This window comes from Nakaseomyces bracarensis, assembly GCF_045282275.1.
Source record: "Nakaseomyces bracarensis strain CBM3 chromosome Unknown Scaff9_0, whole genome shotgun sequence".
Lineage (NCBI taxonomy): Eukaryota > Fungi > Ascomycota > Saccharomycetes > Saccharomycetales > Saccharomycetaceae > Nakaseomyces > Nakaseomyces bracarensis.
The window spans coordinates 886,300-899,209 of NW_027263970.1; the positions used below are offsets into that span (position 1 = coordinate 886,300).

At 33.9% G+C, this 12,910-nt stretch overlaps 3 protein-coding genes across 3 annotated transcripts; 2 read left to right on the plus strand and 1 right to left on the minus strand.

Annotated features, from left to right (window-relative positions):
- Positions 1–1,571: 1,571 nt before the first annotated feature.
- On the plus strand, positions 1,572–1,736 carry RNJ42_02616 (uncharacterized protein; the record flags this gene model as incomplete). The annotated part of the gene is made up of 1 exon (XM_071052781.1): positions 1,572–1,736. One exon carries the CDS (start codon positions 1,572–1,574, stop codon positions 1,734–1,736), a length of 165 nt encoding a protein of 54 aa, XP_070906628.1.
- Positions 1,737–4,727: 2,991 nt separating this feature from the next.
- RNJ42_02617 (Major Facilitator Superfamily) lies at positions 4,728–6,347 on the plus strand (the record flags this gene model as incomplete). Its single annotated transcript, XM_071052782.1, has 1 exon — positions 4,728–6,347. The coding sequence occupies one exon, from the start codon at positions 4,728–4,730 to the stop codon at positions 6,345–6,347; it is 1,620 nt and encodes a 539-aa protein (XP_070906629.1).
- A 1,555-nt stretch (positions 6,348–7,902) lies between these two features.
- On the minus strand, positions 7,903–9,621 carry FET4 (Fet4p; the record flags this gene model as incomplete). Its single annotated transcript, XM_071052783.1, has 1 exon — positions 7,903–9,621. The coding sequence occupies one exon, from the start codon at positions 9,619–9,621 to the stop codon at positions 7,903–7,905; it is 1,719 nt and encodes a 572-aa protein (XP_070906630.1).
- Between the last annotated feature and the right edge of the window lie 3,289 nt (positions 9,622–12,910).

Consider the following 12,910-nt stretch of genomic DNA (forward strand, 5'->3'; position numbering starts at 1 on the left):
TTATTATTTCGATAGTAATATCTTTTTATATTATATCCAGCGATATATAAGAGGAGGTAGGCTTTGGTAAATCGTCCTTTATTTCTTTAAAGTCCCTGAAAGAAAAATTTACATTCAAATAAGAAGTATAATAAAAATTTTATAGTTGTAATAACATATTTATAATATATACAAGTTTGTAATTCCCCTCGAGCAGAGAGATGCGCTAGTTTTTTTTTCCTTCCTTGGTTCCGTTTCCGCTCCCACGGGGTTTCCTGTGGAATACCAGAACTTGCTAATTGTAGGAGAAGACCCCCTCACACTGAAAGTCCAGTACTAGTCTCATATGGTACCTAACCCAATTGATTTCAATATATAATATATATAGAGAGAGTGAGAGAAGCGTTATTTAACAAGAAGTTTAATCTAAGAAAGTGACGTATATAGGTGATTGCCGTCTATGGTCGGAGCAATGGCGTATTTTTTTCAAGAAAAAACCACTCACTTTTCCCCCCCGTGCCTCGGATATTTCGCAACTAAGCTAAACGTCGGCCGATCGTGATAGTAGTATCACAATAGCAAGAATACATAGATATATATATATATGACTAAGTTGTTCATCCACTGCTGACGCTGCGTTTTATCGATACTCATCCATACATACGCTGCAGGTATATAAACGTGTTTAAATATTAGAGTAGGACACGGTCATCTGACTATATCCGTGTATAACGAGTAGAATACTGCTATTTGATTGGTTGATCGTGCTTCAATTGGGCCTATAATTCAGGTCCAACTGTGGATCATTGCTGACGGATAGTCACAAATCTATTCTCGTATACTGTGTTACTAGTCGGCGATCGAATGTGAGCTTTTAGCATTTTATTTATCATGTGATAATTATCGTACTCCAGTACTATAATTCTTTTTTATAAAAAAATGAAAATGTGTCTCGTGAAGCATGATCGTCTTGTAAATTGTTAAATTTGTCTATTTTTTGTATGCTTCTCTTTTGTTGAAAATGAGTTTTGAATAACTGTTCAATACCATTTCCTTGAAAGTTATTTGAAGTTTGCAAAACTGACCTAGCTGAATATCTAAAACGCTTATTTTAATTATTTTCTATTTTTTTAGGGACCTCAAAAAACAGATCTTGTTACAATAGTAGATTTATTGTTCTCCAACTTATAAACCATAATCTATCAAAATTGTTTGAATTATTGTTTAGCTATATATCTGTTTCCATTTTATTTCTTATTAGTAATACTTATCAGAACAAATAAATATTGAATAGATAAGATGTCAGATAGTTATTATCAGGTTATTTTTACTCCAATTATTGAAATAACTTGGCACAGCTCTGTAACACATTTCCAAAGTACTTTTTTGTGGATCTAGTAAATCGGTGTTCAATTTTGTAAATCCTACTTCCACAAATGAATCAAAAAGTATACTAAAAAAAAATAAGACCCATGTATTTTTTTTTATGTTTTATTTTGCTCATAAAGTAAAAACTCCAACACGGGTTCATGACTTTGGTATCAACTTATGCCAATTTGTCCAGATTTTTCTAAACTATTTTCACATGTGCAATGAATAAAATCGAAAAAAAAACAACAAAAATAAACAACAAAAAAACAACCAAAAAAACAACAAAAAGACACGATATAGAACATTACGTTTATTCTATATTAGTTTTTTTTAATTTTATTTTATTTTATTTTATTATTTCGAAATTTTATGGTTTACTCTTGTAGACCAATTGGTCTAAAATAATGAAATTTTTTGCATCAGGTGACTTTACATTTCCTTAATCATTTATATGTCCGAGTGTATTTTAATATAGAGAACACCGTAATTTTATGACATTTTGTTTTTATTCTTATTTTTTTAATGAAATATGAATGGCAAACAATATTCACACAAGAAGAAATATGTTAAAGCTTTAGTGCGAAACTAAACAAGATAAGAAAAATCCATGTATAGTATTATTTTTTTGCCTGAAGTATTTTTTTTTTCAAATCCTAAACTTAGGACAAAAGAATAACACCCTTTTCCAATTCTCTTTCTCAAACCAGTTTCTCAAATTTTCCTTGAATTCTAACATAATTTTTTTTAATTTTTAGTTTTTAATTTTTGTTAATGTTCATTGACTTCAGATTGTAAGTTAAAAATAGGAGTCTGCCAGTAATAAAAGCTCTTTAAGAAGGACTATAACACACTTAATTCTTTTTTTCTATTTTTTTTATATTTTTAATATTTTTTCTTCGGGCCTCATTAAGCGTGCGGCTATCACAAAAGAGACCCTGGAAAAATATACTTCTCGCCCACCCCTCAGTCCTTATTAGTGCTATTTTTTCTTTTTTTAGCTTTTTTAGTGCGTTAAAAATTTCATGTGGAAAATAGATTTTTTCAGGCTTCAAGAGTCGCTCAAAGAGCTTATCTTGACGAAAGATGACCATTTTAGGTAAAAAAAATGTGTGCAAGGCAAAAAATAATTGTTCCGTTGATATTAAGTAAACCATTGCCATGTAAACAACCTTCACAGAGAGAGAACAAAAAAAAAAAGAAGAAGTAGGAAGAATTATCTGTAGTTCTATTTCCCCAATATCCTGAAAAGAAACCAACAAAAAAATCATTAAGGGGGAAATAAGAAAGAAGAGAGATAGAGATGGCTGTAAGAAACCAATTTTTGTTCGTTAAAAAATTGGATGTGCCCAACCTGGCAGGATCTTGAAATAAATAAAATACAAAAAAGAAAAAGAAAAATGGGACAACATTAATACCCATCTTCTTATCTCACAGCAAATAACATTGTCGGTGCTTGGGACTTATTGTGAGCTGACTACGTACCCCACCATTTTTATTTTCTCTCTCTCTTTCCCTTTAAATGCTACTGGTTTTGTCACGGTGACGGTTCTTCCGGCGTTGATATTCGTCAATCGCGAAATCTACACAGAAACAGCTTTTTGTTTTTCGGAAAAAAAGGTTACACACCACAAACCAACCGACTCTAAAAAAGAAAGACGTTAGCTAAATAAGGAAACACAGTGAAAACCCGTGTACTAAAACCGTGTGTCTTCTATTCTATTTTATTCTGTTTAATAATATTCCGACTGTTTAATAATATTCCAACTGTTTAATAATATTCCAACAATGTTCCAGCCCCTTGCTAGAGCCACATTCATAGAATTACGCATTGGAATTACTACGAGTTTCTATGCAAAATTTTCCTTGGTAAAGAGATTGTCTCCTTGAATCAACACAGATTTTCTCGATTAGAAGAAGCCCTTCCATATAGGTTGAATTGTTCCGATATATCGGGAACCCAAAAAAAGTATCAATGTCAGAAACAACCATAAAAAAAAAAATTAAAAAGTAGAAAATATTAATCATACCACTACAACCCACGGACATATCACTGTCGATCAGTCGTTTTGATGTTCTCTCTCAATTGGAAGACTTGTTTGTATTTGATATTCAACCCACTCTATTTGATTGTACCCCGCAAAAAATAACTAAATATTTTCTGTCTTTCTTAGTTTCTTTTCATTCGGTATCATAGTTCTCCTTCTATTTCACATTGATACAGAGTCAAAAAAAAAAAAATACTATGTTCCCTGAGGTGCAGTAATTCCATAGTGACTTTTAGTTTTTCCCTAATAATAATTATTCCGAGTTCTTAGAAGAAAAGTAAGAGTAAAATGAAGTATATTTCTATTTTATTGTGGGGTAAAATAGATGTATCGTAAATTACCTAATAAATAGCCAGCTGGCTATCACAGCTAGACATATCTACGATACTTTCTAATAAGAAAACAACATCATCGCTATTATAATCCAGGGCCATCTCTAGTCTTCCCCTCCCCCGCGTTTATATCTAATATAGCATACATTGTGATCATTAAGATTTCTTTCTGTAGGTTAACCAGTACAACTGAAGCATTAAAAAAGAAAATCATGAGCTCAAAACCACCAAAAACAAGGATACAAAAATTAGCCTACGTGTTTGGTAGCTACAACTTTTGAATCACTAATATGCAGTGCACTCGATTATGTGCAAAAGTTCTACCTCCTTGTTAATTCCATTTTCTTTAAGACTAGAAAGAGAGAGACAGATTGAGATAGAGAGGAACAGTAACAAACAATGTGACATATTATGTGTGTGACTATACAGAAATAAATTATAACGTCATTGTGCAATTCAAAGAAAAGTCCTAAAAAAAGAAGACGACACCAAATATACAGACTTTTCACTTCTCCCACTCTCTAACCTTCTCTGCAGGGAATATCATAGTACCGAGTATAACTTTGGATTTATTGAAAAAAATAAATTAAAACTCCTGGAATTGTGAATTGAATAATGAAGTAACAATTAACCAAACAAAAAAAATGTGGGGTACCGGAATAACTAGTTCAACACAGAAAACTAAACTCTCTGTGTAACCAATCTTGATCATGTACTTTTTATGTAATACATACAACCAAAATATCTTTGATCTAGACTTCACTAGCCCCCTCCATCTAATTTATTATCTTTATTATTATTTTTTTAGGTATAAATACCTGTGGTATCCGACACTAAAAATTACAACAATCCTTTCATATAACTCCTTTCTCTCTATAGTTCTAATAGAAAACCAATCAGTAAAACAATAAGAAAATACTAGTTCAATAATCAAAGTATTCTTTTTCTTGTTATATCAGTATCATATTAAACAAAAAAAACTAAGAATAATACTGGTACAATGATACAATCTAGTTTCGATGATGACGACAAGAAGATTGACACCACTCATATTGAAGACTCTTCCAAGTATGATTTAACCGTTCATCTGTCTTCTAAGGATGAGGATTCGTCCTTGCAAAATGACGACGTCGAGAAGATCGATGATGATGAGGAACCAATTCCTATTTTTGTTTCCAAGGACCAGATTCCTGAATCACTAAAAGATTTCACGACTGAAGAGCTTGAAGTACTTGACAAGAAGACTAGAAGAAAGATGGATTTTAGAATCCTTGTCATGGTTTGCTGGATTTATATTTGTAACTATTTGGATAGATCTAATATTGCATCGGCAAGATTGGGTGGTTTGGAAGAGGATTTACATTTATCTGCTCAACAATATCAAACTGCCATTTCTATCCTATTTGTTGGTTACATTACCATGCAAATTCCTTGCAATATTATCTTGAACAGATTGGGTAGACCATCTCTATTCATTACAGTCATCATGACAGCATGGGGTATTGTTTCAACATGTACTGGTGCGGTTCAATCCTACGGTGGTTTATTAGCCGTTAGAATTATTTTGGGTTTCGTTGAGTCCGGTTTCTTTGGATGTTGTTTGTACTACCTATCATGTTGGTACACTAAGAAGGAGTTAGGTCTTAGAAATTCTATCCTTTACTCTGGTTCTTTGATCTCTGGTGCTTTCTCAGGTTTGATTTCTGCTGGTATCATTGAGCATATGGATGGTGTTCATGGTTTGAGAGCATGGAGATGGTGTTTCATCATCGAAGGAGCATTAACAGTTGGGACCGTCCCATTAGCTTACTTTGTCTTACCTGACAACCCTGACAACACCAAGTTTCTATCTGAGCATGAACGGGATTTAATTATGTGGAAATTGAGAATGGAAGTTGGTGATTCTGACTCCGATAAAGAAATGCTTGACGAATCTGGTCACAACTCTTTCAAATATGCTCTAAAATTAGCTCTAACCGATGCAAAGGTTTGGCTGTTAACTGCTTGTCTAACTTTCTTGGTCGCTGCTGCTGGTGTTACTAACTTCTTCCCTTCTGTCGTCAAGACTTTGAACTATGGTAGAATTAAGACATTGTGTCTAACAGCACCTCCTTATTGTATCGCCATTTTCACGACCTTCGGTTGGGCATGGCATTCAGATCGTACAGGCGAGAGATTCTACCATGTTGTATTACCACTATTCATTGCACTAGCAGCATTTGTGATCGCTGTTTCCACACTAAACACAGGTGCCAGGTATTTTGCTATGTGTTTGATGCCTACAGGGTTGTATTGTTCTTACACAATTATTATCTCTTGGATGTCCTCTTCTGTCCCTCGTCCACCACTAAAGAGAGCTATTGCCTTATCAGTCATGAATTGTGTTTGTAACTCGACCTCGATCTGGAACGCTTACCTATACCCAATTAGTAACGCTCCACGTTACGTTATCGCCATGGCAAGTAACTGTGGTTTCATCGCCGCAGCTATCGTCAGTGCTATTTTGATGAGACTTTACTTGATGAACTTGAACAGAAAGATCAAGAACGGAACCATGGACTGGTACAAAGAATTTGGTAACGATGGTTCTAAAGTCAGGAACTTCAAGTACCCAGTCTAAATGTTTTTATTCATTGTTTCTTTTATTTTTTATTTGTTTTACCTTTATTTCATTAGCTGCTAATCCTTTAATTTTAAAAACAGCAATTTTGCAATAATCGTAAATAATATGTTTGTTCCTCTGTTATGATGATGCTCTTTTTATTAAAATTATATTCTTTTCCTCGATATGTACCTTATTTCTCTTTTTTATCCCACCACGACCTAGATGCCCTTATTTAATAGTGATATTTTTTTCTTCACCGATTTCTTCCACTAAGGCTTTATATTCAAAAGCCGTTGATTTTTTTCTGTTGCTGCTTAATGGGAAAATAGCTGGGGGAGGGGAAACTCACAGAACGATCATTATCTATACCTGTTTTGTATTGTTTTTTAATTCTTCGATGACTAAAGACATGTACGACAAATTGGTAAGCTTAAAGATTTATGATTATCTTTGATTTCCTTCTTTTCCCTTTTTATTTGCTTACTATTTTTTTTTGTTCTTTTCTTTTCTAGGATTATGCTTTGTTTCTAAGAGGAATCGGAAGAAAAAACCTAAGGAAAGGATAAATACAGGAATATAAAATATGTGGGGTGGAAAGGCTGCAGCTTATTGCTATTGCTTTACAAGATAATTAATAACAGCCTTTCTTTTTCTCACTTGATTAAAGCAAAAAGAGAAGAAGACTTGACTTTGCAATTGATGATAAGAATCCATGATTGTTGGTGGTGGTGTAAATTCAGTTCTAACTAATTTTATCTTACCTTTTCATATAATCCATACATTTGTATGCTAATCGTTTATGTATGCTAATCTTTCAATTTTTTTTAAATTTAACTTTTCCTTGTTCTTCAATTGGAGGCCCCATCCAAAACTTCACAAAACTTCTTCGATAGCGTACTTTTCATACACATTAAAAAAATCGACACCTTAAGTTATCTTCTTATTCACATACGAGACACCTATACACCTTTTTTTTTGCATGTCACAGTAAGTTCATTTTTATTTTTTATTCAACATTTGAGAGGGATATTTCGGCATCGAGACTAATTCAATTTGATATCACCTTCCTATTCTTCAACTTTTACTTGGGCCTGTTCTGTGCTAAAACAACTTTTTGTTTTAATTTTGCACCCACATTTCTAGAGTTACTGTTTGATTACAAATGTAGAAATGAATGAAGTCGGGCTTTGCTTTTGCTATAGAGAAACTCTTAAAAGATCAAATAAGATATGCATAATAATGCAGGTACAAAAAACTAAATAATGAAAATTCCACCCATTTTTTTGTTAGTGCAACACCGAAAAAATTAACTGGGTGAAAAATAGCTTACTAAAAGATCAACGGTTTTCTATTTCTCAGTCTTATATAAGAGTGGCCTTTTTTTTTTTTTAACTTTTCTCTTCAATTCTTGCGGGTATTGCAATTGAGTTTCCATCCAACTTTAATATTTTAATTTTAAGCATTCCAGATGCACTTTTACTTGACAATCTTCGAATAAGCCGTTCTTGCTCGAATGATTAGTAATGTGGAATTGAATTCCGTTCCATGAGACAAGGCCATAGATATTTTGTTAGCCCTGGTTGGCCAGATTTCTTTCAATGAAATCTAATAGGAGCTTCCTACGTGCAAATAATGCTGTTACCTCCTTTCTTCTTTGAACATCGGCTTCATTATGAGCTTGGATCAAAACAATCAAAAAGAACTCTTCAATAATCATTGTTGGTGTATTAGCAATCAGTTGTCCAGTGGTACTCCATTTCAGACCAGACGCGACACAAATCAGACCGATGATGATGATTAAGGAAGTGACCACACTCCATTGGTCGGCACATAGCCAATTGATATAAGATGAAATTTTATAAGAGAGTGATGACTTGGAAGTTTTCTCGCTCACAAAATATTCTTCTGGACACTGTATATTATATTTTTGAAACAAGGCAAGATCATCGTCTGCTACACGTTGGTAATTTTCTTCCTCATGTGCTGTTATTCTGAAGTAAACTTGCCTGATAACGTAACCATCAAGGAATCCCACCAGACCTGTATACGTACCAATGATCAACCACCAGTTGTCATCCCAATTCAAAGGCTTACCAATACCTAACCAGACTGCAAAAACAGCGACGACTATGACAACACCCACACCAGTGCCGATAATATCTGCATACCAGTCGATAACTACTTCCAATCTGGATCTCTTACTTGGTGGGATAGTTATGACTTTATGCTGTGTCTCAAAGTCCCCTAACTGTGCCCTTAGTTTTTGATCTATCGTAGTTTCCATTTCGTATATACCAAGCAAAAAACGAGCAATAAATTTATCATGACGCGCTCTAATATTTTGCAGGAAAGTCGAACAAATAAGCAACGATACCGCTACAGCTGTGTTAATATACATCTGCCAAACATCACTAAATCTTCTTAAACGTGGGTTGCTACCTGATGTTTCGCCTGTATATGGAGCTGAATTCCCAGCATCTTTTGGTATAATACCACATATGATCCATACTATCACTCCTAACCAAAAAATTATCATACTTGGAATAGAACCAAGTATAATACTGACTTTAGTCGAGAGACTGTCATACCAATTTTCGACAGGGAGTTCACCGGTGCAAATTAGCTGATCCATATTATTTTCCTGGACGCTGTTATCGTTGCATTTTTCAGTAATACTTTCCTCACTCGGATCTGTAATTACTGGATGCAATTCAGGTAAAGATGGGTCGTCCGCTTTGAAATCTAATTTACTAAAAAAATTCTTAACAGTGGAAAGTCTTGATCGCAAATCGGAGCAGATTAAAATCTGCTCGTGAGTACTCATCAATTGCTGTCTCATTAGCAATGTATCCCAAATATAACACTGTATTGATTGACCATCTTGCATGACTACTTGCCAATTGAAAGGTGCAGAATATACAATACCCAGCACAATCCATATAATCAATATGATCCAAACTATAATAAACACTGTTTGTGAACCAGCTGCAAGTACCATAACGTCCAAAGCCTTATCTGTAAAACCTTTCGAAAGCCCTGTGAAACTGTGACTAGTTTCTATCACACCAGTATCCTTAAGATCCACAAGATTTAAGGAAGTGTCGGTGCTCTCATCTGAAAAACTGTGTGTTGCTGAAATAGTCAAAAATTCGTTATCTTCTTTTGTCTTATCAATGGAGCAAGATTCTTGAATATGTTGACTTTCCTGTATTATTTGCGCTATGTCTGCCCTGTGCTTTATTTCAGGCCTATAACCAGGGTTTCCAAAAAACTCACTGACTTTACCCATTGTCGAATATATTTGTTATGTTTTTGGTTTGACCTGGAAATCAATATTTTAGTTTGGTTATAATTTTGTAAGAGAAGGATAATTATAAGAATTATATCCAAACTAAAAATAAAAACAATTGGCAGAAAACACAATAAACATTCTATCTTCATCATTCTTTTATATCTGGTTATTCATATTTTCAGTCCCAACGGAAACTCCGTTCTTTCATGTCGAGGTTACAAGACATTAATATTGTGCCTTCAGTCACGAATCAAGATATTTTTCCAATAGGGCCAAGTTATCTTTCCTACAGGGAGAAGAAAGAATTTAAAAACTGAAGAAATAAAAATAAAACTCATAACAATGAAAATGCACCCGGAAATTTATATACTATTTACAAAAGGTAGGAAAGAATGCTGTTTACCTGTTGTTTAGATGTGAAGATCGTTCACAGAAATTTCGTTTAGTGAAGTTAAAAAAAAAAAAGAAAATATGCGGATGATTGACCAAAAATTCATGTCCAATGAGATGCAGTTAATATGGATTTCGATTGATTTATTTGCTGTTCATAAATGAATCGAACGACTCGGGAAAAAAGTAAGATCAAATGCAGAAAAACTCTCGAGGAAACTATATAACAAGTGACATATTAACCCCGGCATAAAAACTGAGATAACAGCACTACTACACTGCATCTCCTTTGGAGCGAGATATTAAATATTGGATACTCCATTGTTCTCATAAACAAGTCAAAAATTCTCATATTGAAAGCAGGTCCCTACGACATTTCGGTAGCTCCCCTGTTCTGTACGTTTGGTTCTAATGGATAATTTTTTTTTTGTATGGTTGTTATGCTGTATGGAATTAATTTAGTGGGTCAATTCAAGTGGGGGCAAGTGAACAATGGCAAAAAGGGCACTTCTACAACATTTGATAAGAATAATAGATATCTCCTTGATTCTTCTTGGAGTGTCCCATATAGTTTCTGCAACTGGTTCAGGGTATTCTACGGATACACAACATTTTATTTCGCCCTCCTTTAAAAATCCGTACAACATATCTATCATCAGGAAGCAACTGTTAATTTCTCGGGGTTTTTTACCTTTTCTGCGGGACTTTCCAGCCAATACCAATTTTTTTTTTTTGAGTATAAATCTCGCAAAATGGAATAAAAAAAAAAGAAAGAAAATATTATACCCCCTCTCGATTCATGGTTTTCCGGGTGCAATTGGCATATTTTTTCATAGAAACCATATGCTGTAGTCAGAATGGGAGCATTCAATTCCTGCATACAATTACAATATTAGAAGATATCATTTATAGAAGGGGAAAAGATACGCCGGTGTTCGAGCAGATTTCTATATTGCCTTCTATGCATCATAAAAGAGGAAGGAAATCTATTAGTTTTCTTTCTTTCTTTTTATTTCATTTAGAAGCTGTAAACAACTTTCTGCTTTTAACTAAAGCAAGTCCAAACCGCGTAAAATGTGAATCGCTACTCTATAGGTTCGATAATTAAGGATAGGTAAAAATGGCTTTTCATATTTCATTTCTACATTCAGATCAGAATAAGAGAAATCAAAGGTAAATGCACCTCAACTTAAAGATTGATTCTTGAAATGTAATGAGATGCATTATTACTTTGAGGAAATAATTAATATCAGCACTCAGAAACTCTCTAAGATTAAAAATAAAATAATCAGAATCTGTTAACCAGTTATGGATTTTGAACTTCAAATAAGAATCACCAAATTGGAACCGTTCTCGTTTAAAACTTATTCAGTAGGGCAGGTTGTTATAGTGCTATTTTATTATAGGCAGCTGTATTTTCTTAGGTCTATTAGTCTTCTCTTACGAGCCTATTCACGACCATTAAATTCTTCAATATTTGTTGCCCCAGTACAGTATCTAACATCCACACGCTGTCATACAAACATCCCCTCCAATCTGACCTCAAACCCCCCACCCCCACTTGTTAAGGTCGATATATTATTTGGATATTCACACCCTTTCGGTTGCGGCCATATCCACAAGAAAGCACCGTTTCCCGTCCGATCAACTGTAGTTAAGCTTGTGAGAGCCTGACCGAGTAGTGTAGTGGGTGACCATACGCGAAACTCAGGTGCTGCAATCTCTTTTTTTTCTTAAAAAAAATAAAAAAAAAAATAAAAAAGTACTGTAGGGGTTGCGAAAAACGGGAGATATAGCTGTGGACGGTGGTGGTGTGATGTGTTGCGTGAAGTGTGATATATGATCCACGGCATTTGTTGAACGTATAGTAGTATATCACATGACTGATATCGTACTGAATTTTAGAGTGTCACCATCAAGAACCACTACAGGTAAGTGTGTTCTTTACGTATACAATTTCAGTTCCAAAGCAAATAATAGTTTAATTATTAAATTACACAAAACTACTGAACTATAAACATTAAAGTAAGTTAAGAATATAGTGGTGGATTCAGGACATTTTTTATGATTTGTTATAAAAATGAGAAGTGGTGTTGTTCTGACATTAGAAAACTAAATTTTTTGAAAGACGACTACATAATGGGTCATTAAATTTAACTAAATAAGGACGCTATATTCTTTAAATGCAACTTGCTTATAAATGGATATCATTACTAATACAAAACTATAAAATTACCATATATGTATGCGCATTTTCAGTCAATTCTGTATTCATGTAAAAATGATTAATCAGTTTCTAAATTATAAGCTCAGGCTTTTTGAAACTGTCAAATATGTGAGTTACCCACAACTCCAGTGTCTATTGCTGGAACATGAAATAACAACATGATATAAAAAGGCTGCTTTGAAGATCTCCGTCGTCGCTACCAAATTAATAAAGAAACATATTATTGAGTATTTTCGTAGTAGAATTTAAACTGAATTTGAATTATACTCGCTGAAGTGGGTTACGGCAATTCCTGGTGTTATTGAGAGATTATTGAGAGATTATTGGGTAAGAGTGAAATTTTTACTAGTTATAAAAAGAACATACCATATGACGTCATAGAAATGACCAATGCATTGATTTTTTCTTTTCCTCACTTGAATTCCCCACAGATATCATATATGCCATGAAAATATCAAATTGTTGGTTGCTATAGTTCAGTTACTGGGCATCACGGAGAAAGGTAAATAAGAAAAGGTAACGCTTTACATTAAAAAGCAGCGCAGCTTATTTAAAGCGGGAGTTTTTGTATTTTCCGAAAAAGTTACAATGCCGCCCTTCCGTAGCAATTGTGTGCGTTAGAAAAAGAAACGAGGTGCCAGTCCAGAAATCCATATCATTATTTCTTTA